The 13,735-nt window shown below is 41.5% G+C and overlaps 1 protein-coding gene across 3 annotated transcripts in view; it reads left to right on the top strand.

The window, feature by feature from the left end:
* Window positions 1–13,735, top strand: part of slc12a8 (solute carrier family 12 member 8) — a 148,818-nt gene that overhangs the window by 85,130 nt on the left and 49,953 nt on the right. For all 3 annotated transcript variants that reach the window (XM_063050152.1, XM_063050151.1, XM_063050150.1), the window contains exons 8-9: window positions 505–592; window positions 6,375–6,521. In XM_063050152.1, coding sequence (XP_062906222.1) covers window positions 505–592; window positions 6,375–6,521 — 235 coding nt within the window. The remainder of the gene's footprint in view (window positions 1–504; window positions 593–6,374; window positions 6,522–13,735) is intronic.

Raw genomic sequence — 13,735 nt, 5'->3', positions numbered from 1 at the left:
AGGAAATCTGTTCACGAGGGAGCTGCGCTACAAGAGGGACTTCCACTGTGCCGCAGAGAACAAGTGACAACTGTGAAAGGAGAGAGTGAATAACCAAAAGACACAACCACTGACCACAGCCACCACCTACTCATGTCTACACTGCACCAGAATATGTGGGCTCCAGATCACTACTGCAGCATCCTGAGGACTCCTCAGGAAAACATCGAGTGATTGCACTACAACACCAAGACAGCTGAAAGAACTGGTACTTCGGCATTTGACTCTGTATTCCAGGTGCCTTCCCTGTAATTTTAACAGAAAGCTGCAAGGTGATGAATTTTTGTGACACATCCTGGCATTTGGTTCTGGAGTGATCAGTTAATAAAGTTCGTTTAATTTAATATTGATGTCTGTTATAAAACAGATGCCACATTTTATTATAACCCAGGTGATTTTTGATCAATAAAACCTGGTGTATGGTCAAAAAGATAAATGACATATACTGTATTTTCTTTGTTGCAGATGGTTCCTGTATTTAGTATTTGTGTTCTTGTTGGGAGCTGTTTGTACAAGGGAGGCTCTCAGATATGATTTCATGATAGCAGAAAAGGTAAGTTTATATGATGTTTCATTTAGTCCAAGATTTTTGATTTATAAAGTTAATAAATGAATGTAAAATGTAAATGAAAGTTAATGCTACTGTGTTAATGCTTAGAATAGTATACATTCTTAACGCAATGTAAAATCTAGTAAGTAAATATCTCGTTAGATGTTTCCAACTCATAAACACAAGGAAGTCTGCAGATTCTTCCAATCCAAAGCAACACACACAAAATGCTGGGGGAATTCAACAGGTCAAGCAGCACCGATGGTAATGAATAGATCTCAAAGGTTTCAAAGGTACATTTAATGTCAGAGAAATGTATACAATACTGTACACATCCTGAAATTCTTTTTCTTCGCAAACATCCACGAAAACAGAGGAGTGCCCCAAAGAATAAATGACAGTTAAATGTTAGAACCCCAAAGCCCCACCCAGCTCCCCCTCCCATGCATAAGTGGCAGCAAAACAATGATCCCCCTCCCCCACCAGCAAAAAAAGCATCGGCACCCCCCACCGAGCACTCAAGCATGCAGCAAAGCATCAGTAGAGACACACAGACTTACAGTATCCCAAAGACTACTCGTTCACCCGGTATTTCGACATACCACATGCTCTCTCTCTCCTTAATAAGGGTAAAAGAGATGTCTCCATTTCACAGCGAGAGGGGAGACATAACATACAACTCGCTGATTTACAATGTTAGAAGTCCATTGCGTCACTTTTTCCGAGCTCTGTGCCCAAAGAACTCAGGTTTCTGAGCACACAGCCAGCAGTCAGCTCGCTGCTTTCGATCTTCCATCTCCCCCGACACATCGATTTCCTGCAGAGGCACCGGCCTTTGGTCCGCCCGTCTCCAGAGCCACAAAATCCCGAAGCTCCAAAGGTGCAGTAACATTCTAGGTCATGTCCTTGGTATATTGAATCGCGGCCAGACGTGAAACCCTGAGAGCGGGTCCCATTCCCACAAAGAACCGAAGTTAGTGCGTAACTCCAGGTCAGGGTCTTCGAAACAACCTTGAAAGGGAAAAAAAGAGATATCATAGCTGGAAATAGAGCTGTTTCTGAAGATGCAAGCAAGTAAGTTGCCGTTAGGCACCATAGTTTCCTATTAACGTTTCAGGCTAAGACCCTTCTCGGCAAATTGGCACAGGGTTAAAAAGATTAGAGAGTTAAATGCAAGGCTCAACGACTGGTGTGGGAGAAGTGGGTTTGAATTCATGGGAAACTGGCACCAATATTGGGGAAGGAGAGAGCTGTTCTAATGGGATGGGCTCCACCTGAACTGTGATGGGGCCTGGATTCGGGTGAATCGAGTAACTAGGGTTGTGGATAGGTCTTTAAACTAAATAGCGGGGGGGGGGTGGGTTCAACAGATTGAAGAAGTATGGATAAAGTAAAAGAGAAAAGTGTGGATAAAGATAAAGTAAAAGCAAAGTTAAAAAAGAGAAAAGTAAGGGAGGAGTGCAGAAAAGTCAAGTGCATTAAGAGACAAAGATAAATAGATTTTAAAGGCACAATGAGTGTAAGAGTACTTTATCTGAATGCCCATGGTATTCGTAACAAGGTCGGTGAACTTGTGGCACAAATCAGTATAAAGGGATATAATTTAGTAGCCATTACAGAAACATGGTTGCAGGGCGGAGAGGATTGGGAATTAAATATCCAAGGATATCAGGTAATACGGAAGGATAGGCAGGAAGGTAAGGGAGGTGGAGCAGCACTCTTAATTAAGGATGAGATCAGGGCAGTAGTGAGAGATGATATAAGATCAAAGGAGCAGAATGTTGAATCGATCTGGGTAGAGATTAGGAATAGTAAAAGGAAAAATATCACAGTTGGGGGTTGTCTATCGGCCACCGAATAATAACATTAAAGTGGCACAGGCAATAAACAGAGAAATATCTGAGGCATGTAAGAATGGGACAGCATTTATCATGGGGGACTTTAACTTGCACAGAGATTGGGTGAATCAAGTTAGCTGAGGCAGAATGAGGAGGACTTCATAGAATGCATGTGTGATGGGTTTCTTGAACAGCACGTTACTGAACCCACAAGGGAACGTGCTATCTTAGATCTGGTCCTGTGCAATGAGACAGGTAAAATTAGTGTTCTTGTAGTTAGGGATCCTCTTGGAAAAAGTGATCACAGTATGATTGAGTTTCTCATACAAATGGAGGGTGCAATTGTTCGATCTAAAACCAGTGTATTATGCCTAAACGAGGGAGACTACAATGGGATGAGGGAGGAGATGGATGGAGTAGACTGGGAACACAGGCTATATGGAGGGATGGTTGGGGAACAGTGGAAGACTTTCAAAGAAAATTTTCACGGTGCTCAACAAAAGTATATTCCATTTAAAAGCAAGGAAAGTAAGAGTGGGGAGAGCCAGCCATGTTTAAGTAAGGAAATAAAGGAACGCATCAAACCAAAAGCTCGTGTGTACGAATTCACCAAGAATAGTGGGAAACTTGAAGATTGGGAAAACTTTAAAAAGTAACAATCAACCACTAAGCGAGCAATAAAGAAAGGGAAGCTAGATCAAGAAAATAAACTAGCAAAAAATATAAAAACGGATAGTAAAAGTTTTTATAATTATATAAAGTGGAAGAGGGTGGCCAAAGTGAATGTGGGTCCCTTGCAGGATGAGAAAGGGGAAACATCAAACCAGGAGTCCAGTAGTATTCAGTTTAGTTCAGTTCAGTGCCTCTAGTCCATTGCAGGCCTGCGCCCCAGAATGCATTGATCACCCCAATCAAACCACTCAAAAACAGCGAGGGGGAAAAAGAGTAACCAGAATCCAGGAACACACGCAACATGAGCTTCAAATCGTCCTAAAATGAGTCCACAGCCTTGCCGATTGGTCCTTGCAATGTCGGTCCCAAGACTCCTGCACTTTCCTCCAACAGCAGTTAGTGAGAGGGAGAGGAATACTGGTCAAACACAGGCAGATGGTGCCAAACACACGCCCGTCCTCTGCTCTCGTCCTCGTCGACTTCAGCCTTGCTCAATGCCTCAGTTGGAGAGAAGCATGGAGTTGATCTTGGGGTCACGTCCCATCTCCAGTCTTTCTGGCGTCCACTCTACTCTAAGCCTCGCAAAACAGACTCATTGCTATTTGTGATTCAAACACGTAAATTGTGGCATTGTACTGGATGACTAGAAAATTGCAAATGTTACTCTGCTATTTAAGAAGGATGGGAGACAGCAGTAAGAGAACTATAGACCTGTTAGCCTGACGTCAATGGTTGGTAAGTTGTTGGAATCAATTGTTAGGGACGAGATTACTGTGTACCTGGAGGCACATGACAAGATAGGCCAAAGCCAGCATGGTTTCCTGAAAGGAAAATCCTGCCTGACTAACCTACTGCAATTTTTTGAGGAAATTACAAGTAGGGTAGACAAAGGAGATGTAGTAGATGTGGTGTACTCGTATTTTCAGAAGGCCTTTGACAAGATGCTGCATATGAGGCTGCTTAGGAAGATAAGAGCCCATGATATTACAGGGAAGTTACTAGCATGGGTGGAGCATTGGTTGATTGGCAGAAAACAGAGAAAGGGATCCTATTCTGGCTGGCTGCCGGTTACCAGTGGTGTTCCACAGGGGCCGGTGTTGGGACCGCTGCTTTTTACGATGTATGTCAATGATTTGGACTACAGGATTAATGGAATTGTGGTGAAGTTTGCCGATGATACAAAGATAGGTGGAAGAGCGGGTAGTGTTGAGGAAACAGAAAGCCTGCAGAGAGACTTAGATGGTTTAGGGGAATGGGCAAAGAAGTGGCAAATGAAATACAATGTTGGAAAGTGTATGGTCATGCACTTTGGTGGAAGAAATAAATGGGCAGACTATTATTTAAATTGGGAAAGAATTCAAAATGCAGAGATGCAAAGGGACTTGGGAATCCTCGTGCAGGATACCCTAAAAGTTAACCTCCATGTTGAGTTGGTGGTGAAGAAGGCAAATGCAATGTTGGCATTCATTTTTAGAGGTATAGAATATAAGAGCAGGGATGTGATGTTGAGGCTCTATAAGGTACTTGAGAGACCAGTATTGTATGCAGTTTTGGTCTCCTTATTTTAGAAAGGATATACTGACGTTGGAGAGGGTTCAGAGAAGATTCAAGAGAATGATTCCAGGAATGAAAGGGTTACCATATGAGAGACGTCTGGCAGCTCTTGGGCTGTATTCCCTGGAGTTCAGGAGAATGAGGGGGGATCTCATAGAAACATTCTGAATGTTAAAAGGCCTGAACAGATTATATATGGCAAAGTTATTTCCCACGGTAGGGGAGTCCAGGAAAACAGGGCACAACTTCATGATTGAAGGACGTCCATTTAGAACAGAGATGCGGAGAAGTTACTTTAGTCAGAGGGTGGTAAATCTGTGGAATTTGTTGCCACGAGCGGCTATGGAGGCCAAGTCATTGGGTGCATTTAAGGCAGAGATAGATAGGTTCTTGATTAGCCAGGGTATCAATGGGTATTGAGAGAAGGCAGGGAGTGGGGATGACTGGAAGAATTGGATCAGCCCATGATTCAACGGTGGAGCAGACTCGATGGGCCAAATGGCCTTTTTCCGCTTTTACATCTTATGGTCTTATGGAGTCAGAAGTTCAACAATCATTCCATGACCAAAATCACTTAGATCACATTTCTTCCTTATTCTGATGTTTGGTCTGAACAACTAATCCTCTCATCTATGTCTGCATGCTTTTATGCATTTAGTTGCTGCCATGTGATTAGCTGATTAGATATTTACATCAATGAGCAAGTGTACAGGTGTACCTAATAAAGTGGCCACTGAGTGTATGGACATTCAGCAGAATAATTTGGCAATAGATTTTTCAGATTTTCTAGTGAGTCAGGCAGACAAAATAGAACTTATTCTGTCAGGTATGGAGAATATTTATATGGATAAGACAATTTCCAAAATTTCACTGTCAAGGAGTATGGATCAGACAGCAAACATATAACTGGGCTTTCCTATGGATATGCTTCTTCTGTGTGTTTGAAATTTGAAATAATTGATTACTCAAAATACCATTCTGGTAATAAAGGAATGAATTTGAAGATTGAAAAAAGAGTGAATAATCTGATAGGATTCTTAAAGCAAATGAATTTCAAACATGTTGGTCCATGGCTTCCTCTTGTGTCAAGATGAGGACATCCTCAGGGTCGAGGAGCAACACCTTATATTCTGTTTGTGTAACTGCCAAAATGATGGCATGAATATTGATTTTCCCTTCCCCTCCCCTCTTCTACTCCCCACTCTGACCCCTTACCTCTTCTCATCTGCTTATCATCTTCCCCCGAGTTCCCTCCTCCTTCCCTTTCTCCTATGGTCCATCTTCCTCTCCTATCAAATTCCTTCCTCTCCAATCCATTATTTTTCCTGCCCACCTGCCTTTACCTATCACCTTCTATCTATTTGCTTTGCTCTCTTTATTCTGTTGTCTTCCCCGTTCCTTTCCAGCCCTGAAGAAGGTCTCGCTTGCCCTGAAATGACTGTTTATTCCTCACCATACATGCTGCCTGACCTGCTGAGTTCCTCCAGCATTTTGTGTGTGTTGCCGAGAATTTACCCACGAAAGGCTGGAAAACTCCTCCTGTTGTATATTTTGAAATACACCTGTGAGACAATGTGGTATGAGTATCTGCGATTTGTACAAATTTATTTGTGTGCCGTAGCCTAGAAACAGTAGGTGTTGGTAAATGTAACTGAAAAGCAGAAAGTATTTTGGATAATCATATTGCTAACAGACAATGTGGATTTTTTTGTGTGTTATAGGTTGCCTTGGTGGGATTTCTCTGGTTATTAGGGCTGTATATTTCCTCTTTAGCTTCCTGCATGGGAGGCCTTTATGGTGCACCCAGAATTCTTCAGGGTATTGCACAGGAAAGAGTAATACCTGTCCTTGGGTTTCTGGGAAAGGTGGTGAGTATTATTCACTCTTATGGCAATGAACATTATGAATACTCATAATTCACGGTGTTGTAGGGTGAACAAGGTCACTGGAGAGAAGTAGTCTTTTATTTGACAAAATGAAACACAACAAGAATCATATTGAGACCCTTTCGGAGGAAGAGGCCTATTCGTCCCAGTATCACATGACATCTTATATGCTAAAGATCAAATGACAATTCTATATTTAGGATGTATCTATATCATTTCCTTGAATTACATATAATTTTAATACCTCCTTCTTCACACCCACACTCCAGACACTCAAAATGAATGTTAGTTAAATCAGCATTGTCTGGTTTCTCGATTAACTGCGGTTTACACCCACACTTCAGCCACCAAAAATGAATGTTAAATCAGCATTGCCTGGAACAGCATTGCCTGAATCAGCTCTAGGAACCTATTGTCCCGAGCTGCATTTTAAATTTAATCTGCAGTCCATATTCAGGTCTAAAGGTTGGTGACTGAAGTTGTTTGCTGAAGTTAATATTTTGCTATGTGTCCTAACCCCCAAAACATCTCAACGAACAGTACCATAAAGCTAACTATTATATTGCAGGGGCTGTTAAAATTATAGAGTCTTTAAAGCCAAGAGGATCATGAGAGGCTGGACAAAATTGGGTTGTTTTCTCTGGAGTGGTGGAGACTGAGGGGAGATCTGACAGAGGATTATACAATTATGAGAGGCAGAGATTGAGTAGACAGGGTGCATCTTTTTCCCAGGGTAGAATTGTCTAATAGCAGAGGACATGCATTGAAGGTGAGAGAGGTAGGTTCAAGGTGGATGTGAGCGGTAAGTTTTTTTTTACTTAGAGACTAGTGGATGCCTGGAATATGCTGCCTGGTATGGTGGTAGAGGCAAACACATTAGAAGCTATTAAGAGACGTGGATGTAAGGAAGAGTGGAGAGATGTGGGCAATGTGTAGGCAGGAGGGATTAGTTTTTGGGTTTTGTTTAATTTACTTTTTAGTTGGTTTAGCACAACATTGTGGGCCGAAGGGCCTGTTCCTGTGCGGTATTGTTCTCTGTTCTAGGATACCATCCAACTCATTGAGACTTCAGCTTTGTAAAGTGAAATCCCATTCCCCCACACTTTCCTTGCATCTCTGCGAATTATTTACCTGCAAATATTTATCCATTTCCCTGTTGTAAGCTGCAACTGTCTGTACTTATGAAATTTCAGGCTGTGCAATCCAAATCATAATTAGTAAATCATAACTAAAATGATCCTGATATTATTGGCTTAATAATATTATAATATTTCTGTATCTTCCACTACACATTCTAAATCTTTATCTTCTGGTCCTTTACCCCTCTGCTAATGGGAACAGTCAACTCTCAGTTTACTTATCTGAAACCTTCGAGACTTTGTGCTTTCTTTAAAATCTCTTCTCAAGAACTAGAATCAGGTTTAATATCACTGGCATGCCATGCAATTTGTTGTTATGCAACAGCTATATATATATGTATGTTAAATTTAAGTATATATTTAAAAAGTTAAATTAAATAAGTAATGCAAAAAGAGAAAGAAAATAGTGAGGTAGTATTCATTCAGAAATCTGACGGCAAAGGGGAAGAAACTGTTCCTGAATCATTGAGTGTGTGTCCTCAGACTCCTGTATGTCCTCCCTGATGGTAGCAATGAAAAGAGGGCATGTCCTGGGTGATGGGGGGTCCTTAATGATGTGTACCACCTTTTTGTATCAATGAAATCTCTTAGCCCCTGCACTGTCCAAGTAGCCAAGATATTCAAATATTTCTCAAAGCGAGGTAACCAGAATAAGCTGCAATTGTCTGGTATGTTTGCTGTTTTGTAAATCATGACATGGAGATTACTAAAATGTTATGAATAAATTTTATAATGTAAAACTTCAATACACCAATGTTGTTGGTCTTTTGGCAATGCAGCCTTTTGAAGCACAAAAAGGTGATTCATTCCAGCATCCCTGGTGCATTATGCTAAATGTGTCAACAATGAAATTTAGTTATTCATTTTTGTGGGGTCTTTCAGGTCTGCAGGTCACATCCTACTAATGTGGAGTGGAGAACGTGTACTCCTGTAAAGATAAATTGTATCATTTAGTGAAATAACTGTGGAGATTTTATTTAACTTGAGTTCTTACATAGGCAGTATGATTTTGGAGCTAATCCAGAGAAGAATGGTACAAAAATTAGTCAGAATGACCAAACAACATGTACTTGATTTTTCAATGCATGAACGTATCATGGAAATAATTTCAGTAGTTTATTAGAGAACTGTGTGTGTAAACTTGCAGGCCTGCATAGCTTTCTAACACCTTGTCAGGTACAATTGCTGAGTTTTTTTTTCAGTACAAGATACAATGTACTAGCATAACATTATTTTTCTTACAACATTACAAGCCTATTATTTAAGAACAAGGACTATTTGTAAGCCTGTCATTTAGTGACAGGTGCAAGATGAGATCTAGTTTAAAATGTAGTCTGATGCATTTTAGATAGAGTTCATTAATGCAAACTTTACTAGAAAATATACAGATGCAGCAAAAAACATCCACAAAATGCACTTTTGCCATTTAGCAAGCTGAAATCACCAGGTTTATGTCTCTTTAGTATTTTAAACATTCCAAGAAAGTGAATAATTGAGTCTACACAGTTACCACGGGCACAAGAATCAAGAGGAAACTCTCTGCTGCTCCTTCCCGACACTTGAATTATACTTATTCAATGTGATATAGTGTCTCTGTGCTATTTTATTTGTTGTTTTTGAAAACCGTATCATACTTACCCTTGGTTTTACACTGGAAATCTGAGCTCTGATACTGTGAATAATATTGTTATTACGTGATTTCTGGCCAACTTAAGCTCATTCCTCTAGCATTCTAACTTAGAAGCAGAGTTGTGAACAGTTTTGGGCTCCTCAACTGAGAAGAGATGTGCTGGCATTGGAGAGGGTCCAAAGGAGGTCCACAAGGATGATGCTGGGAATGAAAGGGTTATCATCCAAGGAACATTTGACGGCTCTGGGTCTGTTCTCACTGGAATTTAAGAAGGATGGGGGGGGGGCAATTTCATTGAAACTTTTTGAATGTTGAAAGGCCTAGACAAAGAAGATGTGGAAAGGATGTTTCCCATGGTGGGGAATCTAGAACAAGAGGGCACAGCCTCAGGATAGAGGGGCGTCCATTTAAAACAGAGATATGGAGAAATTTCTTCAGCCGGTGGGTGGTGAATTTGTGTAATTTATAACCACAGGCAGTTGTGCAGGCCAGGTCGTTGGGTGTATTTAAGGCAGAGATTGATAGGTTCTTGATTGGACATGGCATCAGAGGTTACGGGGAGAAGGCCAGGCAATGGGGTTGAGGAGGGGAAAAAAGGATCAGCCATGATTGAATGGCACAGATTCGATGGGCCAAATGGTCTAATCCTGCTCTTATAGTCTTATAGTTCAATTACGTCAACAGTGCAAAGAAAGAAATTTAAAAATTGTAAGGTAGTTCATGGGTTCAATGTCCATTCAGAAATTTGATGGCAGAGGGTAAGAAGCTGTTCCTGAATCATTTTCTGACCTCAATCCGATAGAAAATTTGTGGACAGAACTGAAAAAGCGTGTGTGAGCAAGGAGGCCTACAAATCTGACTCAGTTACACCAGTTCTGTCTGGAGGAATGGAACAAAATTCCAGCAACTTACTATGAGAAGCTTGTGGAAGGCTACCCAAAATGTTTGACCCAAGTTAAACAATTTAAAGGCAATGCTACCAAATACTAACAAAGTGTATGTAAACTTCTAACCCACTGGGGAAGTGATGAAAGAAATAAAAGCTGAAATAAATCATTCTCTCTGCTATTATTCTGACATTTCACATTCTTAAAATAGTGATCCTAACTGACCTAAGACAGAGAATGTTTTCTAGGATTAAATGTCAGGAATTGTGAAAAACTGAGTTTAAATGTATTTGGCTAAGGTGTATGTAAACTTCTGACTTCAACTGTACTTCCTGTGGCTCCTGTACCTCCTTCCTGACGGTAGCAATGAGAACAAGGCATTGACCCGGGTGATGGGGGTCCTTAGTGATGGACGCCACCTTTTTGAGACATCTCTCCTTGAAGATGTCCTGCATACTGTGGAGGCTAGTACCCATGATGGAGTTGAAAAAGTTTACCACTCTCTGTAGTTTACTTTGATCTTGTGCAGTAGCCACCCGCCCCCCAATACTAGATGGTGATGCAACTAGTTAGAATGTTCTCCATGGTACTTCTGTAGAAATCTTCGAGTGTTCTTGGTGACAAACCAAATCTCCTCAAACTACTAATGAAATATATCCACTGTCTCCTCATTAGTGGAGGTAATTTTAAAAACAGGCACATTTTTACATCCAGCATCTGCTTGGTAGTTAATCTCAACTATTCATAGTTTAAAGTGTCTGTTGTTTAATGGATTTATTTTTGTAAAAATTCAGAATTGTGTTTTAATATTCTACCTATCATCCCTGGTGTCTGCCTAAATGACTTCATAATGAGCCTTGGCAGAACATCATGAAGGAAAATTACTTCGTATCCATTTCAACATATCATCTGCAGTAATATTTTTGTTTCTTCCAAATTGCTGGCTTTGAATACAGCCAGTTGATTTACTGGAAAATGGCAAAACCAATCAACATTTTTCAAAAGTGACACAGAATATTTTTAATTGAATGAAATATCTGGATACAATATTTTCATTTGGCTTTTTTTCCAGCTGGCAAAGTAAGCATTCATGTTACCATCTATAAATCATAGGATTTATTACAACTTAATGTCTCTTTGATATAAAATGAGGAATTGTTTCTTTCAAGAAAGAATTCACCTCTGGGCTGAGACGTTTCTCACTTCCAACCCCGACCTTGGCTGCCTCCACTTCCAGACCAAGAGCTCTCTCGTTGCTGCTATCCCCAGGGCTCCTCTGCCCCTCCACTACTCCCCAAACCTGGGTCTCTCAGGCTCTGCATCAAGATATCACTCTTTGCGACTTCCACCATCTTTAATAGAATCCAGCATCAAAGACATCTTCACATCCCCTCACTCTCTGCTTTTTGCAGCGAGCGATCGCTCCCACCATGAATCCCTTGACCTTCAGCCTTCCCTGCTAATCTCTTTCCTGGCTCTTAATCCCTGCATGCAGTTGGTGCTACACCTGCCCTTTCACCTCCTCCCTCACCTCCATTCTAGACCCCAGACAGTCCTTCTCGGTGAGGCAAAACTTCACCTGCAAACCTGTTGGGGTCATCTGTTGTATCTAGTGCTCCTGATGCAGCCTCCTCTACATTGTTGAGACCCAGTCTAGACTGCGGGTCCGCTTCATCGAGCACCTTTGATCCATGCACAAAAAGAGAGATTTTGCAGTGGCCAACCATTTTAATTCCTATCCCCATTCCTGTTCTGACATGACAGTCTGCCACAAGGAGGCCACACTCAGGTTGGAGGAACAACATCTCATATTCTGTTTAGGTAGCCTCCAACCTGATGGCGTGAACATCCACAACTCCTCGTTCCAGTATTTCCCCCCTCCCCCTTCATTCTTCCTTAATTCCCCATTCTAGCTTCCTGCATCTTCTCCTGTCCTGCCTGTCACCTCCTCCTGCTGCCCATCATTCTTCCCTTTCTCCCATGGTCCACTCTCCTCTCCTATCAAATTCCTTCTAGTCCTGCCCTTTGCCTTTTCTAACTATCACCTTCTTTATTCCCCCTCCCCCACCCACCTGGTTCACCTATCACCTTCTAGCTTGTACTCCTTCTTATTCTAGCATCCCCACCTGCTTTCCAGTCCTGAAAACGGGTCTCGGCTAAAACAGTGACCGTTTATTCATTTCCATGGATGCTGCCTGACCTGCTGAGCTCCTCCACCATTTTGTGTGTATTGCTCTGGATTTCCAGCATCTGCAGAACCTCTTGTGTTTATTCTTTCTTTCAAGGCATTATCATCGTTATGTGCCGTGATGTATGACGTGGGTGATCTTGGTCTCACGACCATGATTGTTCTTGACAAATTTTTCTACAGAAGCAGTTTGCCATTGCCTTCTTCTGGGCCGTGTCTTCACAAGATGGGTGACTCCAGCCATTATCAAAACCTTTCAGAGATTGTCTGCCTGGCGTCAGTGGTCATATAACCAAGACTTGTGATATACGTCAGCTGCTCATACAACCATCTGCCACCTGCTGCCATGGCTCCTCATGATCCTGATCGAGGGGCTAAGCAGGTGCCCAAGCACCTCGCTCAAGGTAACCTGCTGGCTAGCAGAGCGAAGGAGCACTTTACACCTCCTTTGGTAGAGATGTATCTCCAAACCGCCACCCAACAAAACCCAGTTATCACCATTAATCATTATATAATGTTTGTGCAAGTGCTTTTATTTGTTTTTACCGTTGCTATCTTGGTGAAGCATTTTCAGCCCAGGCCCTTCGAGACCGAAAGCTATTATAGTACAGAGCAAAGTTGTGAGATATTGAAAAATAATTTCATACCTAACTTGAAGGTAGCTTTATATTATTAAAGACCAATTGCAAGAAAAAATCTACACACAAGCTTGATGCAGGTACTGTGAGTGCATACTTCATATTGTTATGGTCGAACTCCATTTAATAGCGAGTTTAAGTAAAACTCTGTTGTTGGGGTTTGCAGCCAATGAAGGGTTTATGATATTCAAACATCCAATGAGATATTATAGTCAGTTTGAATATGGGAGATGACCGTTAGTACAAGGTAAATTCCACAGATTAGACTATTTTGTTGCATGTACATCAAAACATGAACAATTCGACACACAAGCAGTTATTATGCAGTGCATATTCTAAACTGTGTTAGGCAAATTTCATTAATCTGACCATCACAGTCTGAGAATATGATGGGGGCAGCCTGCAAACACCCCCATGCCTCTGGCACCCACATATCAAGCCCACAACCTACTAACCCTAACCTGTATGTCATTGGAATGTGAGAGGAAACCGTGCACCGAGGTAACCCAGGTGATCACAGGAAGAGTGCACATACCCCTTATAGACCGCAGTGGGAATTGAACCACATTTGTAATAGCTGGTGATGTATAGTGTTATGCCAAGCACAATACTTCCTTGCCTCCACACAGCAAGAGTGTAACAAGCTTTTGTGATATTGTGATTAGTATTTTCCAGCACACAGAGAGGTAGCTTAGGTCCATTAGAGCAGGTAGA

The sequence above is a fragment of the Mobula hypostoma genome, chromosome 6, assembly GCF_963921235.1.
Source record: "Mobula hypostoma chromosome 6, sMobHyp1.1, whole genome shotgun sequence".
NCBI classification, from domain to species: Eukaryota; Metazoa; Chordata; class Chondrichthyes; order Myliobatiformes; family Myliobatidae; genus Mobula; species Mobula hypostoma.
This window is presented reverse-complemented; position numbering and strand designations above follow the sequence as displayed.